This window comes from Sus scrofa, chromosome 15, assembly GCF_054392235.1.
Source record: "Sus scrofa isolate SSC_HxYL_T2T_F1_AM1 chromosome 15, Sscrofa_HxYL_maternal_Yorkshire_Landrace_v2.0, whole genome shotgun sequence".
NCBI lineage: Eukaryota > Metazoa > Chordata > Mammalia > Artiodactyla > Suidae > Sus > Sus scrofa.
Genome location: NC_139397.1, coordinates 28726068 through 28746338, shown reverse-complemented (window position 1 = coordinate 28746338; position 20271 = coordinate 28726068). Strand labels below are relative to the sequence as shown.

The 20271-nt window shown below is 36.7% G+C and overlaps 1 protein-coding gene across 10 annotated transcripts in view; it reads left to right on the top strand.

Moving 5' to 3' along the window:
* The window catches only part of THSD7B (thrombospondin type 1 domain containing 7B), a 960849-nt gene that overhangs the window by 295943 nt on the left and 644635 nt on the right, over positions 1-20271 (top strand). For all 10 annotated transcript variants that reach the window (XR_014830551.1, XR_014830550.1, XR_014830553.1 and 7 more), the window contains one exon: positions 11298-12108. Coding sequence is in view for 6 of the 10 variants with exons in the window: in XM_085001332.1 (XP_084857458.1) it covers positions 11298-12108 (811 nt within the window). In the remaining 4 variants the exon portion in view is untranslated. The remainder of the gene's footprint in view (positions 1-11297; positions 12109-20271) is intronic.

Below are 20271 nucleotides of genomic sequence, written 5' to 3'. Positions count from 1 at the left end.
TTGAGAAGCACATAGACTCCATGTAACCATTAGAAAATTGGAGTTACTGAGAAAAAGTACCATCTTAGGTCTGCTCTGGTACAATTTTTATCCTCAACAAAATTAACTCCTGAGTTGTTTAATGGTAAATAAAATGTTTGCATACCGTTTTGTCCTTTTGCTTTATATGTTTTTAAAGCCAAAGTGTATAGTTTCAATACTGCTACCTTTTCAGGGAATAAGAGAATAGACAATATGCAAGGCCTCCTCCATTAAGCCCAACAGGTATTGATTATTCACTATGGAAATAACACTTTCTTCTCATTTTGGGGCATAGAGAGACAGCCTGAAAATTCCAGCCTCCCTAGCACCTGTTTCACTTTGCTTTCCTTGTGGTATAAAGCAAACAGTTTTCTGGTCCCCCTGAAGAGTCATCACTATCACTGCCTGCTGGCCATTAAGCAAAGCGAGAAAGGCCTTCCAATGAGCACTGTGCAGTATTCACATTTACTTTGTCTCTGGGTTACTCATTTTTTTTGTTTTTGTTTTTGTTTTTTGCTTTTTAGGGCTGCACCTGAGGTATATGGGTGTTTCCAGGCTAGGGGTCAAATCAGAGCTGCAGCTGCCGAGCTATGCCACATCCACAGCAACATGGGATCCAAGCCACATCAACATGGGATCCAAGTCACATCTGTGACCTACACCACAGCTCACAGCAACACCAGATCCTTAACCCACTGAGTGAGGCCTGGGATCGAACCCATATCCTCATGGATACTAGTCGTGTTCGTTACTGCTGAGCCATGGTGGGAACTCCTGTTTTTTTTTTTTAATTTTTATTAAAGTATAGTTGATTTACAATGTTGTGCCAATTTCTGCTGTACAGCAAAGTGTCATATATATATATATATGACACACAGTCCTTTTCTTACGTTATCTTACATCATGTTCTATCCTAAGAGAATGGATATAGTTCCCTTTGCTATATAGTAGGATCTTATTGCTTATCCATTCTAAATGTAATAGTTTGTATCTTCTAACCCCAAACTCCCAGTCCATCCCATGTCCTCCCCCCTTCCTATCGGCAACCACAAGTCTGTTCTCCATGGCTTACTCATCATTGTCTTTTCCACTCAACTGATACGAAACAGCAGAATAAATGATTTTCTTCTGTGTCTCCAGGGGCTTAGCTGAAGCATTCATTGTGAGTAAAGTCAAAGTTGAGTGGAGCCACATTTATGGGATGAGAACACCCCATCCATTTCCGTTGACAGGTATCAGGGCTCCACAACTTCGAGGGCCATGCTGAAGCCAGGCCATTAAGTTGGGACTGAGGCAGGGCTGTGAGGCTTTAGGCAGGAGAGGAAGGGTGGGGCCCCAAGCTCCTCACACCAGCTGCATTCAGAACACACCCCCTTCTAAATATATTTTACCTAATGGGTTTTGCAAGGCTTCATTTGCTCAAGAGATATGACTTCTAAAAGTAGTTAAACCACAGTTTTTGTGGGCAAAGTTTGGAGTTGATAGAACTGGAGAGTTCTATGTCAGGCACCTGAGCTGTTAAACTTGAGAAAGCTCTTTGACCTCAGGCTTTGATGATCTGACCTAGCAAATCAGAACAATATCAGTAAAGTGCGTATAGCATTGGGAAGATAGTAAGTGCTAAAAAAAAAAAAAAAAAAAAAAAAAAAAAAAAAAAAAAAAAAATGGCACCTGTTGCTATTATTGCTGCAGTTATTCTGAGGACACATTCTTTTTTTGTTCTTTTTATTGAAATATAGTTGATTTATAATGTTGTGTTAGTTTCAGGTATATAGCAAAGTGATTCAGCTTTATGTGTGTGTATGTGTATTCTTTTTCAGATTCTTTTACCTTATAGGTTATTACAAAATATTTTGAGTATAGTTCCCTGTGCTAGAACCTGTGCAATAGTAGGTACTTTTTGGTTATCTATTTTATATATAGTTGTGTGCATTCATTAATGCTGTACTCCTCATTTATCTCACCACCTCTCTGCTTTGGTAACCATTAATGTGTTTTCTTTGTCAATAGGTCTATTTCTATTTTGTGTATAAATTCATTTGTATCATTTCTTTTTTAGATTCCACATATAAGAAATATATGGTATTTGTCTTTCTCTGGCTTATATGCCATTCGTAGCAATATTGATAGACCTAAAGATGATCATACTAAGTGAAATAAGCAGACACATAATTTCTTACTGGTGCCTGAGGCTTCCTGTGTTCGCCGAACCCCTGAACCTTGCTGGATGTACTTGAACAGCAGCTTGAGTCTGTGTTCTCAAGCATGCAAAGGCAGGAAGGATCCCATGTCACATAATCAATTGTGAAGGGCCCCTGGGAACAGCTGTCTCCTCCGTCCTTCCAGGAGATTAACTTCTCTCAGCATTAATAGACAGTCCATTGCTTGTATAATATGTGTTTTTATGTAGTTTCCATCTGTTTGTTCTGTTTTTCCTTCTTTCTCTCCCTTCCACCTTGAATTACAATCATTTATGGCACCCTTTTTCTTGCCTTGCAACCTTAGAGTGTTACAATGAAAGCCAGCATGATATACTGTAAAGATCACTGAATTGGGCCTCTGGAAGGCAACTGTCAGTTCCATTTCTGCTCCAACTGACTGTGTGACCTTGAGAAGATCATTAAATTTATCTGGGCTTCATTTCCTCCCCCAAAACTGTGGGCTATAAGATCTCCTTTCCATTCCCACCATCTACACTGTTAGCAGGCAGTAGATTTTAGTGATTGGAAAAGACCCACTTTGTGTCAGCATGCAGTGAAGTCTATGAAGTTTGAGATACTCTTTTAGGGTTCAGAATTTTTAGGAAGTAGAATTCAAACAAGAAATTTTTGTTTTTTGTTGTTTGTTTGTTTGTTTGTTTGGGCCATACTCGTGGTACATGGAGGTTCCCAGGCTAGGGTTCAGATCAGAGCTACAGCAATGCAGGATCTGAGCTGCATCTGTGACCTACACCACACACAGTTCTTTGCAACACCAGATCCTTAACCCAGTGAGCAAGGCCAGGGATCAAACCCACATCCTCATGAATACTAGTTGAATTTGTTTCCACTGTGCTGAAACAGGAACTCCCCAAACCAGAAATATTGATGAACAGTTTTTGTAAAGGTGGTTTTCTGTCTCTGTGGTGTTTGCATTAGTTGATTAGCCATTCAGATATATTTCTAATCTGCTTTGCTGTCAAGCTTCTTTTAATGAATGTTCTCATCCCTGGCAACTAATAATTTGTAATCATAAATGATAAGTGACAGAGGTGCTTTGTTTTTCAGGCAGAGGCATCTGTCCACAAAGATGAAATGGACTTAGAATGTGCTGTTAGGTGTCAAAAAAAAAAAAAACGCAATCATGCAAAAAGATTGTTAGCAGCAATGTATATGCTTACTTCAAGTATAAATATATAGGAATTCCCTGAGTGGTTCAATGGGTTAAAGATCTGCCATGGCTCAGATCACTGCTGTAGTGGGGGTTTGATCCCTGGCCTGTGAACTTTTGCATGCTGCAGGCATGGACAAAAGAAAATACAGCCACTATGGAGAACAGTTTGGAGATACCTTAGAAATCTATACATAGAACTTCCATATGACCCCGCAATCCCACTCTTGGGCATCTATCCAGACAAAACTCTACTTAAAAGAGACACGTGCACCCGCATGTTCATTGCAGCACTATTCACAATAGCCAGGACATGGAAACAACCCAAATGTCCATCGACACATGATTGGATTCGGAAGAAGTGGTATATATACACAATGGAATACTACTCAGCCATAAAAAAGAATGACATAATGCTATTTGCAGCAACATGGATGGAACTAGAGAATCTCATCCTGAGTGAAATGAGCCAGAAAGACAAAGACAAATACCATATGATATCACTTATAACTGGAATCTAATATCCAGCACAAATGAACATCTCCTCAGAAAAGAAAATCATTGACTTGGAGAAGAGACTTGTGGCTGCCTGATGGGAGGGGGAGGAAGTGGGAGGGATCGGGAGCTTGGGCTTATCAGACACAACTTAGAATAGATTTACAAGGAGATTCTGCTGAATAGCATTGAGAACTATGTCTAGATACTCATGTTGCAACAGAACAAAGGGTGGGGGAAAAAACGTAATTGTAATGTATACATGTAAGGATAACCTGACCCCCTTGCTGTACAGTGGGAAAAGAAAATACTCAGTCTGAATACTTTGAGTGGTAGTGGAATCATGAACTGTCTTCAAAGGTAAATCTTTATATATATAAAGATGTTTGGTAACTTTTAACTGTTGCTGTTAAATTTTTTTACAGAGAATTGATGGAATATTTTTAGCACACATTCTTCAGGCCACAATCGTGTATTTTGAAAATAGTTTTAATATTAATAAGGGACTTTTTTGATTACTGTAAAAAGTGCAATTGAATTTTTTTAAATGAAATGCAAATCAAAAAATGGGCAGAAGATGTAATTAGACATTTCTCCAATGAAGACATATAGATGGCCAAAAGACAAAGGAAAAGGTGCCCAACATCTCATTATTAGAGAAATACAAATCAAAACTACTAGAAGCTACCACCTTACACCAGCCAGAATGGCCATCATTAAAAAGTCTACAAATAGTAAATGTTGGAGAGGGTGAGGAGAAAAGGGAACCCTTTTAACACTGTTGGTGGGAATGTACTTTGGTACAACCACTATTGAAAACAGTATGGAGGTTCCTCAGAAAAATAAAAGTAGAACTACCATATGATCCAGCAATCCTATTCCTGGACATCTATCCAGAGAAAACTGTGACTCAAAAATATTCATGTACCCAAAATTCATTGTAGCACTGTTTATAATAGCTAAGACATGAAAGCAACCTAAATGTCCATCAACAGAGAAATGGATAAAGATGTGGCATGTAAATACAATGGAATATTACACAGCCCTAAAAAGAAGGAAATAATGGCATTTGTAGCAACATGGATAGACCTAGAAATTATCATACTAAATGTGGTCAGACAGTGAAAGACAAACATCATTATCATAATACTTATATGTGGAATCTAAAAAACGGGCACACTTATTTGCGGACCAGAAACAGACTCACAGACACCGAAAAACTTAGTTACCAAAGGAGATAGATGGGCTAAGGAGGGATGGACTGGGGTTTGGGATTGGCTTATGTGCACTGAGGTATATGGAATGATTGGCCAACAGGGACCTGTTGTAAAGCACAGAGAACTCTACCCAATATTCTGTGATAATCTATATAGGAAAAGAATCTGAAAGAGTATGAATGTGTACATGGATGACTGAATCCCTTCATCGTACAGTAGAAATTATCACAACCTTATAAATAAACTATACTTCAATAAAACTTTAAAAAATGAAAAAAAGAGAAATGCATTAGGGTTTAAATTCCTTCCCATTAATTTTTTTTCCTGTTTCTCCATTTTCTATGTGGTGTGTCTGTTGCTAAAGGATGCTTAGCTCACAAATGGGTGTATCTAATCATAAGGTTTTCTCTGAGAGGTTAGAAAATTCTGGGTGGCTTTATACATCTTCTGCTAGTGGAAGGTTTTAATTATCATGATAGATTTTGAAATGTAGACTTGGGAATTATCATTTCTTCGGGCTTTCATCAGTGTACCTGCCTCCAGTGGTCCCTCTCAAGTTCTCGTTTGCTGCTTTCAATTTAATGAGCTTTGGGAAATGAAATTTAAGTTTATTAATACTGTGTACAAAGTAAGGCTAGATAGGCCTGAGGAAGGGGTCACATGTCCACCTCAAAAACAAATTGGCATGATATTTAGTGCATTAAATATTTAATATCTTGTAAGAAGTATTTAATGTCTCATTTTTATATTCCCAAAGTCTAATACGCTACCTATTAGTAGCAGGTAATGAATAATTGTTGCTTTAGTCAATGTATGCTCACTGGCCCCCTTTTTTTTTTTGCCTGCCTTGTGTTTTTGATGTAGTTTAGAAAGTGTGATTTTCTAGATAATTGTCCACTATATAATGGAGATATCACTTTAATTCTTCCATTATCAATGTAAAAGCTTTTTGAGAAATGGAAGTTACTACAGAAATTTCCAGCCATTTCTTGGAGGTCAGGCTTCTGACAAGTAAATCAATGCTGTTTTATGTCACATTTTGCAGTGCTGAGGTTTCTAGTGCTTTGGAGTGTAATTATCCACTGATAATTTGTTTAAGACACTATAGCTCAGCTTTGTCATTCATGTCATTCTCAAAGCTCTTGCCCAAGTCAAAAATAAAGCAATGTCAGGATAATGAAAGCTGTTGTGAAAAAAAAAATAATAAAACAAACATCTCTTCCTATTGCATGAATGGTATTAAAAATCAGTGTTGCTGCCTCAAACAGTGGTGAGTACTATGTGAAAACTCCTGGGACTTTGTTTATTCCTTGTCCTCTGGAACAGTTTTTTTTTTTTTCTTTGTGACAGGCTTCTTAATGAACACCACACCTAAAATTCAGACATCCAGCAGGCTGCCTTAACAGTGATGATTTAGATCTGGTGATACATTCATCTAAACTAATCCATTTAAGGATAACTTAATTAAGAGAATACAATTTGCCAGCACTTCTAGAGGAATATTACATTAGAGCTTTCACAGCTTTGCATTTTCTGCAAAAACACAGGAAAAAAAAAGATGGATCACAGAGTTTTAAATGTAGATATTGCCTGAGAGTTCATCCATGCCACTCTTCCCTGTCCAAAAAATTTACTTCTAAACTAAAATGTTAACAGGTTAATTAAAACTGACATGACTTAAAATATTATGCAGTTTATTCCTGAGTAGCTGTATTTATCTTATGGCTTGCAGGTAGGTGATGTTTTCACATAATCTTGCTGCAGGTAAATAAGTAGAAAATTATTGTTCCTATCTTACCATAGAAATGGTATATAAACTAATACATTCCATATATAGTTTATACCATAAACTAAGCTTAAGTTATAGTTTAAAGCCACATTATGTACATAATTAAACTTTTAACCCTTTGATTGTTCTGAATTTGTTATTTGTATTACTTGGGTCTTATTTTCAATTAAGAAATAGAAAATGATTGATATTTAAATATAGGTTTTTTGTGTCTTTAGATTTTTATCTCAGATATACATTTTCAGTATAACCATATGTTTTATACAGTATGTCAAAGTTAAAGGTGATTTTCTTTGTCTTCATGCAACTGCTCAAAATTTTAATCGGCTCTTCTATTTCTGAACTTAGACAAGGGATTTAAGATTTGCCAAACTGCAGGTCACATTTTACTTTGATATGCATGTTTTTTTGAAATGGCAAAATCCCTCAGGGCTGTGTAATTTTTTTCTAGTGTGTATGTTTAAAGTTTATAGCCAAACACAACTGAATAAATTCACAGAACACATTTTCTCTCCTTGCCTAAGAAATGCAAATTGTTATAGGTCAATTGCTGAGAGGTCTTGTCTCTGTCTCGTCCTATCTTGTTTGCAACTTGTTTTTCATTTATTCTAAGCATACCCAATTCACTTTACATTTGCTTGTTATTCACATGTTTTTCAGTTGCCTGCAAAGTTTGCTTTATCAGGAGGAAACACTATTCTCCCTTGACTGTACCTTTCTAAATATACTGACTAATGTTTATAAACATGCCTGTGTCTTATTATGCAAGAGCTGCTACCCTAAATTTCCAGGGCTAGGGGGCATAAAAATAGTGCAGACACCAGCTTGGTGACTTGGTCTACTCACATCTGAAGATATACTAACAAACAAATAGGAGAAATCATAGCTAAGAGAAGAAACTGATCTGCTTTGTGATGTTATGATCACACACACCTAAACACATCCTGGAAAAGGCTCCTTTCAAATGCAGGGTGAGAACCCAAGCTAGAAGTCATACAGATCTGGAGTCCCATTCTAGTCTAGCATGTACTAGCTGGGTAAGCTTAGGTGTGTGTTGTAATTTCTATGAGCTTCATTTTCTGCAACTGATAAAATGAGCAAGCCAGCCCCACCTCATGGGACTGTTGTAAGGAACAGGAAGGAAGGAAGGGAGGCACTTGTCAAGTTACCAGTGGTATACTCTAAACCATCTGGCTCTCTGTTTAAAAGCCTTGATTGGCCTTGATTTGTAGCATAATGTAAATACCCCCGCCATGGATGATTTCCAGCCATGAATGATTTAACAACCACCTGGTAAAGTTCCTGAATATTTAACCATCCCCTGGTAGCAGCCAAACCCAGCACACCACTGCTAGCCTTCAACAAATGGTAGTGATTATTTCTTAGCAGTTATATTTTGTCTTCCATTGATCTAGGAAAAATTTGACTGTTGGGTAGAATTCTGTATAGATAGAGATATTAAAGCTAATCTATACAGTTTAAAATATTAATGATTTTGCATAACAAAAAGTGCTACCTTAACAATTTTGAAAGTATGCGGAAAATTAGAAGAAAACAGCTTGTTACTAATAAGAAAACATGTTTGTCAATTTTTTTTTTTTTTTGGTCTTTTTGCCATTTCTTGGGCTGCTCCCATGGGACATGGAAGTTCCCAGGCGAGGGGTCTAATCAGAACTGTAGCTGCTGGCCTACGCCAGAGCCCAGCTGCATCTGAGCCGTGTCCGCAACCTACACCACAGCTCACAGCAACGCCGGATCATTAACCCACTGAGCAAGGCCAGGAATCGAACCTGCAACCCCATGGTTCCTAGTTGGATTCGTTAACCACTGAGCCACGATGGGAACTCCTCAAATGTTTTAAATGTAAGAATAAGGGTCACTTTGTAAGATATTCTAGATTGATTAAATTTAATGTTAAGTCTTTCAGGATTGGTTAGAGGTAGCTCCACTTTTGTAGTCTTACATTCTTTAATCTACCCCAAAAAATCCTAAGTGGAAAACTGTGTGTATCTGATTCCTAAGCAAATAAGAAGAAACTGACAACCTCTATTTTAAAACCCAGCATCTTAAAAAAGGCTTTCTTTTTCACTTTATCCAATAACTTTTATACCATTCTAGACAGATCTTAAATTTTAAAAGTTTGCTGCCATCATACACTTTTTTTAAAAAAAAATAGACTGAGTACCTGTGGGTTTTGTGTTTGTATGTTTTTGGTAATAATGACCATTTACATGCATGGCCTGAAATGCTGGCCAGGGAATGGACTGGAACTGAAACTGCTCTAGAACATCTGGACATGTGGAGCCTGCAAGTAACTGTCATGTAACAATGAACATCTCATTTTGCAAAGTACTGCATTGTGAGTGGTCCGGGTGACACCACCAGAATTAAGGGCAAATGATTGAATCAGCTTATGCTGAGAACCCTTCTGTCCACGTGAACTTACTGTATGTACCATGAACAGGCAGTGCAGGGACAATTCACCTGGGGAAGTGTATGGGCAAACCCAAGGGGATTTTGGGTGCCTATAGGCTGACTTACTCCAGCAAAACTCATCTATTTTAGCAGGAGAAGACTTCAGTGTGGGGGCACTGAAAGATAAGAGTATGTTCTATGTTCATCTCACAAAGGGACAAAATCATCAGTGCCATAGCCTAACACGGTATTGCTTAGAATATCAGATTTACGCACAAGAACACTTGAGGAAGAACTGGGGCTGTGTACATCAGAACCCCCAAACTACTGTCCTGCCAAAGTGAGAGATCCTCACTGCAGCATGTGGCCCCAGATGCAAATACCTGTTTCTTTGGGGGAAGCCTTATGTCTTGTCCTAAATGCATGTGACGCTGTACCCATTTACTGTCTCTAGAAATGTAGTGGATGCATGAGAGAAAATAAATCACATGAAGAATTAAGTGGCATGTGGGGGTTTGATCAGATTTGGGGAAAGCGAGAAAGACTACCTTCTTTCCCTTGCCTGTATAAATTAATGTATAAATTAAAACATTTCTTAAGGCGTGAATGGCATTCATAGTCACAAACCTAGTAAAGGAGCCAAGGTAACAGAGTTAAGCTGATAAACTTTTTTCAGATTCATGTTACATATTTAAGTAAAGCAAAAGGGAGGAAACTTTTTTTTTTTCCAATGACACAAAATATGAACTACTTGTCCTTGTGGAAAGATAGATGAGCAGCCTTCTGGATAAGGCCATCTGGTATATCTATAGATTTGAGGCAAAAAATAAAAAAATATGAGAAACATCAGTGGGCAGCTTTTCATCTGTCCATTTCTTGAACCCTTTCTCACAAAATAAGCATTCAGTAATTAAAAGATTCAGAATATTGCAAGCTAATATTGGAAGTTTTACTTGGTGTCTATATCAAGCAGAAATCAAAGTGGGTATACTTCTAGGCTTGTAGGGGTAAAATTTCCATAGGCAATTTAGTGCTGCTGCCTCTTTTATTACCTTACCTCCCCCTGCACAGCCCCTCACACAGCAGATTTTTCTTTTTTCATGCAATTCACTCTGCAAGCAAAAACTAAAGCTAAGATCAGCTACTTAGAAAATGAACATATATTTAGGATGCTTTTGCAAGTTACTTTAAAAATGTAAAATGTATTTCTCTTCTGGGCTACTTAGGGTATGAGCTGAAGGATTGGAAACCTGAAAAATCTTACTTTATTAAAATCCTAGATTGAGGGTTTTTCTTTCAGATGAACCTCTGCCTACCCGGAAATTACTCATACTGAGTTACATATATAGGTTTTGGGACATAATCAGTATAATGATGCCAATCATTTTTTTGGGGGGATGGGCTTTTTGGGGCCGCACTTGCAGCATATGGAGGTTCCCAGGCTAGGGGTCCAATTGGAGCTGCAGCCACCGGCCCACACCACAGCCACAGCAAAGCCAGATCTGAGCTGTGTCTGCAACCTACACCACAGCTCACGCAACACCGGATCCTTAACCCACTGCGCGAGGCCAGAGATCAAAGCTGCCACCTCATGATTCCTAGTCGGATTTGTTTCCACTGTGCCACGATGAGAACTTCCCAATCATATATTAAATGTGTATTTTCAACTTGGCATCACATTGTATCACCAATCCTCAGAACGACTCTACAAGTCAGTGTTTTTATTATCTCCTTCCTTGTGTAGGAAAGGAAGCTAAGGCTGAGAAGGTTGGAGTCGTTCATCCAAGTTTATTGCTGGAAGATATAGAGTGGGGATTTTAACAAGGGTCAGCTGATGCAGAATCCACATTCTTGACCTTTAAATTGTACTTCCCATCAAAATTCATGATTTCACACTGGTTTTATGGTGAGGTATGCAGATCGACCTGTTTTTGTGTGGATGGTGATGTGGAATCTCTGAGTAATCAACACCCTTGTTTTTCTGCCTACAGGCCCCTGGGGAAGGTGTACAGGAGACTGTGGGCCTGGAGGCATCCAGAGCCGTGCCCTGTGGTGTTTCCACTTTGAAGGGTGGACGAGTCACCAGTCTAACTGTGATGAGAGCAGCAGGCCTCCAAATGAAAGAAGCTGCTTCCGAGTCTGTGATTGGCACAGAGACCTCTTCCAGTGGGAAGTTTCTGACTGGCACCACTGCATGCTGGTTCCTCCTGCCCTGGGCCAGGCCAGGCCTCGGGCCACAGAGTGTGTGACAGCCCAGCATGGGCTGCAGCACCGGACTGTGCACTGTATTCAGAAGCTGAACAGGACCATGGTTGTGAATGAAATATGTGAACACTTTGCCCCTCAGCCCCCCACGGAACAAGCTTGCCTCATCCCTTGCCCACAGGATTGTGTGGTCTCTGAGTTCTCACAGTGGTCCAAGTGCAGCAAAGGATGTGGAAAACAGTTACAGCACAGAACGCGCTCAGCCCTTGCCCCCCCTCTGTATGGAGGGTCCCAGTGTCCCAATCTGACTGAGTCGAGAGCCTGTGATACTCCCATTTCCTGCCCTCTTGGGGCAGAGGAATATACATTTAGCCTTAAAGTTGGACCTTGGCATAAATGTAGACTGCCTCATCTCAAAGAACTTAACCTAAATGGAAGAACTGTTCTGGATTTTATCTCTGACTCAAAGGAGCGAGTCACTTTTAGACATCACAGTTACAAGGCGCATCACCATTCCAAGCCCTGGGACATAGAGATAGGTTTTCAAACCCGGCAGGTCTGGTGTACAAGAAGTGATGGGAAAAATGCTCTGTTAAGGTAGGAGGCCTTCACTGTTTCTGTTTAATTCTCCTAAATATTTTACAGCATGACTTGATAAGACATCTTTATGATTTTCTACAATGGGAAAAATTATAAACAGATTTGGGATTTGAGTTTTTAGAAGTTTCATTTGAGAAGTTTTGAATTTCAGTGATAAATACCACAGAGCCTAGACTAAGCAATGCTCTGCATTCCAGCATAATTAGTAGTGCAGCTCTAGAAGATGTCAGGTACTTTCATATTTTATCAAAGTATTAGTCAGTTTAAAAAAAAGAAAAAAAAGTCTTGGAGTTCCCACTGTGGCACAGCAGAAAGGAATCCGACAGTAACCATGAGGTTGTGGGCTCCATCCCTGGCCTCGCTCAGTGGGTTAAGGGTACGGTGCTGCCATGAGCTGTGATGTAGTTTGTAGACATGGCTCAGATCCTGTGTGGCTATGGCTGTGGCTGTGGCTGGCAGCTATAGGTCTGATTCAGCCCCTAGCCTGGAAACCTCCATATGCCAAGAGTGCAGCCCTAAAAAAAAAAGTCTTCGGCCTAGGTTTCCCTCAATAGATGAATGTTTAAAGAAGTACTACATACATGCAATGGACTACTATTCAGCCTTGAAAAAGAATTAAATCATGACATTTTCAGCAACATAGATGGGGCTAGTGATTATCATACTAAATGAAGTATGTCAGACATAGAAAAGCAAACATTGTATGATACCATTTAGATGTGAAATCTGAAATACAGCAGACAAAGGGAGTAAAAGAGAAAAGAGGCATATTAACATACATAGAGAAAAAACTAGTTACCAGCTGCGGAGAAGAAAGGGAGTAGGGACAGCATAGAGGTAGGGAAAAAAAAGGGCTATTGTGGGATTATATGAAGTAATATGTGTGTAACTTTTGAAAAATTTAAAAAACTTATATAATTTAAAGACTTTTCTGCCATAAAATTTTGGTTACTATAGTAATTAAAGACAAAGCCATTTATTATAATGACAAAAATTCAAGTTCACTCTCAAACTTAGGATATAACTTACATAAATATTTATTCATATTTGTTTTTTAAACTTTTGTTTGTTTACTTTGTTTTGATGATTAAGAAGATTCTTTTATATCTGGATTATAGATATTTTATAGTATAATATTAACAAGTTAATTCAAGAATGTTTTCTTTCACATTGATTTGATAAAAATGTTAACTTGCACAACAGTAGTTAGAATTACAAATCTCTATAGATAATTTGAGCTTAAAAATTATTTGTCATTGTTTTACTTTACATTGTAGTATAAATCATCATGACATAAATCTTGGAAATATTTTTAGAGTAGTATTTATTTAATTTTCCCCTAGAAGGTCTTAAATGGAATCACTGGTATATTACCCAGTTTCTCCCCTATCAAGATGCTTTTCAATAGTATTTGAATTACCAAACAATGAAACACTCATCACTAGAATTAATAGTTATCATCAGCTACTCTTTTCTCAGGATCCACAGCTGGCTTAAAGGACTATGTTGGCTCTTGAAGAACAAAGTAATGTGAGGACTGTTTTTTTTTTGTTTTTTTTTTTGCATTTGACTTCACAAACGAGCATATTTTATCTTTGAAGCTTCATTTTGATTTATGTTATGCTATATAATTTGGCAAGTCCATTGAATAGTGATTTTCTACATTTTATTGCTTGCATCTGTGAAGCCTAAAATATTAAGCATATGATTTGGGTGATTATTGTTTGAATATGTATATGGGTTTCTGTACAGACATTGTTGTTTAATATTCTATATTGGAATTTTGCATAGAATGATTTCACTTTTAGTTTGCTTTTTTTAAAACCATGTTCTATTTTTTTTTTTTAATTAATGGATTTTGTTTTTTAGAATGATTTTAGGTTTATGGAAAAAATGAAGAAAAAATACAGAGTTCCCATATATTTCCTCATCACTCTTCCTCCACACTTGAAGTTTCATATACATGCCCTGCATCAGTCTAAGTTGTATAGTACATTGGACACAATGGATGAGCCAATATTAATACATAGCTGTAGCCCCTGATTTGCATTAGAATTCACTCTTTGTTTTGTATACTCCGTAGGTTAGGACAAATGTCTAATGGTATGTATCTACCAGTACTGTAACATACACACCAATGTCACTGCCCTAAGAATGCCCTTTGCTGCTTCTACCCTTACTCTTCCCAAACTCCAGGCTTCCACCAATCTTTTTACTATCGCCTCCAAGTTTTGGCAATTCTGAATAAAGCTGCTAAAAACATTTGGGGGTAGAATTTTATGTGGACATACATTTTCAACTGATTTGCATAAATACCAACTTCTGTATTCCTGGATATTATGATAAATTTATGTTTAGTTTTATAAGAAACTGCAAAACTCTCTTCAAAAGTGGCTGGCTGTATCATGGGATTTCTTTTTTATCTTACACCCCGGCCAACATTTGGTCTTCTCAGTGTTTTGAGTTATAGCTATTTTAATAGATGTGTAGTGGTATATTATTGTTTTTCATTTGCAATTCCTTAATAACATATGATGGTTAGCATCTTTTCATATGCTAATTTCCCATCTATCTTCCTTGGTGAGGTGTCTATTCAGTTCTTTTGCCAATTTTTAATTTTTATTCTTATTTTTGAGTTTAAAGTTTTTGTATATTTTAGATACCAGTCCCTAATCAGATATGTGTTTTGAAAATATTTTTTTTTTATTCTGTGACCTGTCTTTTCATTCTCATCTCTTAAACAGCATCTGTCACAGAGAAGAGTTTTTTTTGTTTTTTTTTTTTAATCTTAATGCAATCCAATTTATCAGTATTTCTTTCATGGCTCATTCTTTGGTGTTACATTACATCTAAAAAAAAAAATTTCCAACCCAAATTCAGATAGATTTTCTCCTGTGTTATCTTCCAGTAGTTTTATAGTTTTGCATTTTACATTTAGGTCTGTGATCTATTTTGAGTTAATTTTTGTGAAAGGATGGAGTTCCCATAGTGGCTCAGTGGTTAACAAATCTGACTAGGAACGATGAGGTTGCAGGTTTGATCCCTGGCCTTGTTCAGTGGGTTAAGGATCCCGCGTTGCCTTGAGCTGTGGTGTAGGTTGCAGATGCGGCTGGGATCCGGCGTTGCTATGGCTGTGGCATAGGACAGCGGCTACAGCTCTGATTAGACCCCCAGCCTGGGAACCTCCATATGCTGTGGAAGTGGCCCTCCAAAAGGCAAAAAGACAAAAAAAAACAAAAAACAAAAAAAACCTTTTTTTTTGTGAAAGGTCTTGTGGCCTCTGTCTGCATTCATTTTTTTCGTGTGTGTGGATGTCCAGTTGTTCTAACACCATTTGTTAAAAAGACTGTCTTTTCTTCATTGAATTGCTTTTGCTTCTTTGTCAAATATCAGTTGACTATATTTGTGTGGCTCTATTTCTCAGCCTTCTATCTTTATTCTATTCTTTTACTTATTTATTTGTTGCCAGTAATACATTGTCTTAAATACTGAAGATTTATAGTAAGTCTTGAAGCTGAGTAGTGTCAGTCTTCTGAATTTATTTTTAATGTTGGGTTGACTGTTCTGGAACTTTTGCATTTTCATATAAACTTTAGAATGAGTTTGTCAATGTTCACAAAACAACTTGCCAGGATTTTGATTGGAAATTCTCATAATGTATAAATCAATTTGGAAAGAACTAATATCTTGATAGTACTGTTTCTGTTCATGTGCATAGAATATTTATTTATTTATTTATTTATTTATTTTTGTCTTTTGTCTTTTTAGGGCCGCGCCTATGGCACAGGTTCCCAGGCTAGGGGTCGAATCAGAGCTGTAGCTACTGGCCTACGCCACAGCCAGCAAGGCTAGGGATCACACCCGCATCCTCATGGTTGGTAGTTGGGTTCTTTAACCACTGAGCCATGATGGGAACTCTTTTCTCCGTATCTTTAAATCTTTGGCTTCTTTCATCAGAGTTTTGTACTTCTCATATATAGGTCTTGTATATATGTTATTAGTCAATTACCTATTATTTTATGTATTAGATGTTGTAACATAAATGTATTGTGTTTTTACTTTCAAGTTCTTATTATTCGTTGCTGTTATACAAGAAAGCAATTAGACTTTGTATATTAACCTTGTATCCTGAAATATTGTTATATGTATTTTTTTTTATTTTATCCAGGAGGTTTTTTTTGTTATTACTGATATTTTTATTCTTTGGAATTATCTATTTAGACAAACATCATTTACTAAAAAGACAGTTATATGTCTTCCTTTTCAGTATATACAAAATTTATTTCTTTTTCTTGCCTTATTGCATTATCTATGACTTCCGATATGATATCATATAGGAGTGGTAAGAGGGACATTCTTGCCTTGCCCCTAATCTTAACGGGATATCATCTGATTTCTCATCATTAAATGTGATGCTAAGTGTAATTTTCTTATAGAGATTCTTTATCAAGCTGAAGTCCTATTCTATTCTTAGTTTGCTGAGAATTTTTATCATGCATTGGTGTTGCTTTTTGTCAAATGCTTTTTCTGCATATATACACACACACACACACACATATACACACACACATATATATGCATGCATATAAAGATATTAAATAATTTTTTACTGTGTTTATAGGATAGATTACATTAATTGATTATCAAATATTGAATCCACTTTACACAATTAGAATAAATCATACTTGGTTATGATAGATTCATCTTTTTATATATTGTTGGATGTTATTTGCTATTGTTGAGAATATTTGTGTACATGTTCATGAGAGATATTGCACTTAGTCTTTCATAATGTCTTTATCTGGTTTTGGTATTAGGGTAATGCTGGCCTCATATAAGGAATTAGGAAATAGGTCCTCTGCTTCAGTTTTTAGAAATAGGTTGTCAAACATTTATATTAATTTTCCTTGAAGTTTTGATAGAATTCAACCCATCTGGGCCTGGTGTTTTATGTTTTGGTAGGTTATTAATTATTGATTAAATTTATTTACTAGACATAGATATATTTAAATTATAGATTTATCCTGGTGTGAATTTTAGCAGATTGTGTCTTTTAAGGACTTGATCCATTCTAAGCAGATTTGTGGGTATAGGCTTGTTCATAATATTATTTTACTATCCTTTAATGTCCATGGAAATGTTAGGGATAGTAATGACCTCTCTTTCATTACTGATATTAGTGCAGTGTATTGTCTCTCCTTCATTTCTCTCTCCTTTTTTTCTTAGTTCACCCATCTAGAGGTTTGTAATTTTATTGAACTTTTCAAAAAAACAGCTTTCAGTTTCAGTTATTTTCTCTATTGATTTTCTGTTTCTCATTTTATTGATTTCAAATCTAATTTTCATTATTTTCATTCTGCTTACTTTGGATTTAATTTGATCTAGTTTTTTAAGGTAGAAGTTTAGGTTATTGATTTTAGATAATTCTTCTTTTCTAATATGTAAATTCAGTGCTGTAAATTTCCCTGTAAGCACTTTTACTACATCCCACAAATTTTAATAAATTCTAATTTTATTTTAAAAAATGATAATGTGTGAAAATAGAATATGTACATGTATGTGTAACTGGGTCACCATGCTGTACAGTAGAAAAAAATTGTATTGGGGAAATAACAATTAAGTAAATAAATAAAATATTGATTATTTTTTCTTGAGATTTCTTCATTGCTCATGTATTATTTAAAAATGTTCTATTTAATCCTCAAGTGTTTGGGGGTTTCCCAGCCTTATTTATTTTATCGATTTGTAGTTTAATTCTATTGTGTCCTGAAAGCATACTTTATAATGATTTATACTCTTTTAGGTATGTTAAAGTGCTCCTTTTGGCCCAGAAATATGGTCAGTCTTGGCAAATATTCTGTATAAGCTTGAGAAAAATGAAATTCCCAATGTGGCTCAGTGGTAATGAATCCAACTAATATCCGTGAGAATGCAGGTTTGATCCCCGGCCTCAGTGGTTTAAGGATCTAGCCTTGCCATGAGCTATACTGTAGATTGCAGATGTGGCTCGGATCCTGTGTTGCTGTGGCTGTGGCATAGGCCAGCAGCTGCAGCTCCATTTCACCCCTAGCCTGGGAATTTCCATATGCCGCAAGTGGGGCCCTAAAAAGCAAAAAAAAAAAAAAAAAAAAAATTTAAAAAGCTGGAGATTCTGCTACTGCTGGCTGAAGTATTCTGTAAATGCCAGTTATATTCAGTTGCTTTATGGTGTTGTTTAGTTCAACTTTATTCTTACTGATTTTCTGCCTGTTGTATCCGTCCATACTGGTAGAGGGGTGATGAAGTCTCCAACTATAATAGTTCATCTATTTTTAAAAATAGTTCATATTTTTATTTGCAGTCCTATCAGTTTTTACCTCACATATTTTGGTGCTTTGTTGTTAGGGGCATGCTTATCAAGAATTCCTATCTTCTTAGAGAATTGACCCCTTTATAGTAATGTATACTACCTCTCTCTCTCTTTTTTTTTTATTTCTTTTTAAGGTCACAGGTACGGCATATGGATGTTCCCTGGCTTGGAGTCAAATCGAAGCTACAGCTTCCTGCCTATGCCCCAAGCACAGCAATGCCAGACCTGAAGTGTGTCTGTGACCTACACCACAGCGCACAGAAATGTCACATCTTTAACCCATTGAATGAGGCAAGGGATCAAACATGAAACCTCATGGATACTAGTTGGGCTCATTACTGCTGAGCCACAAAGGGAACTTCCCTACCTCTCTTTATTTCTCATTTTTCTTGCTCTTAAATCTGCTTTGTCTGGAATCGATGTTTAACTATTCCAGCTTGATTTGATTACTGTTAATAGCATATATGATGCATTTTTCTCTATTTGTTTACTATTTAATCTGTGTATACATATTTAAAGTAAATTCTCTATAGATAATATATAGTCAGGTCATGTTTATTTTCCACTGTGACAGTTTGACAATCTCAAGCCTCTAATTGGTATCTTTGTATCATTGACATTTAAAATGACCATTGCTATAATTGGATTAATGCCTAACATTTATTTTTGTTTTCTCTTCACTGCCATTGTTCTTTGTTCCACTTTCTTACATCCTCTGTTTTTCCATTTTTTTAAATTTTAATTTATCATTTTATGTTATGCCATTTGTTTCCTCTTTTAGCCTATCAGTTATACTTTTTCCTTCTTTCAGTTATTGCCCTAGAGTTTGCAATGTAAATTTACAACTAATCCAAGTTGCTTTCACACATAGTGCAAATACCGTATAATAGAATATTCCTGGTACCTTTTTCCCCATCCCTTAAGACATGGCTCTCATTAATTTCACTTATCACTAACCTATAATCACCAAATATATAATATTAATATTTTAACAAATTATTGGTTAATCAATTATGAATGAGGAAGATAAAGTATTCTAACATCATCTATTTTTTTTCCAACAGTCCTTTATATAGATCCAAGTTTCTGAATGTCAGCACAAATAATCAGTGAACAATTTATAATAAAGAATAGAAGAGAATTTTTATTCCAGCCAAGCTAAGGACTATAACCCAGGAGATGTAGATTCATGAAGCACTTGAATTGTGTTCCACGGGACTACAAAATGCAGGAGATGTATATAGGTAAAAACCAGTTACATAAAGTATTTGACAAGAATTGGCACTATCAGGAAGTAAGAATGTTTAGAGTTCCTCTTGTGCTCGACAGGTTAAGAACCTGACTAGTATCCATGAGGTTGCAGGTTTAATATCTGGTCTCACTCAGTGGATTAAGGATTGGCCTTGCTGCAAGCTGCAGCATAGGTCGAAGATGCAGCCAGATCCTACATTCCTATGGCTATGGCATAGGTGGGTAGCTGCAGCTGTGATTTGATCTCTAGCATGGGAACTTCCATATTCTGCAGGTGTGGCCCTAAAAGGAAAACAAAACAAAACAAAAGAAGTAAGGGTGCTTGATAAACATTGGGTAGAGTCCAAAAATGATTTCATAGTTACAAGGAGAGACTTTGAGACAATAAGGTTGCACCTGGCAAATGCTAGCAGATATTGTTTTGAAAATGGCTGGTGGCTGGTGGGGACCCTGAGTTTGACACACTTTAGAAAATTTAACATCTTAGTGATACAGGAACATGTGCGAAACCATATCCGTAATGGTCACCTGGCTCCATTTGGGATACTTGAACCATAGTT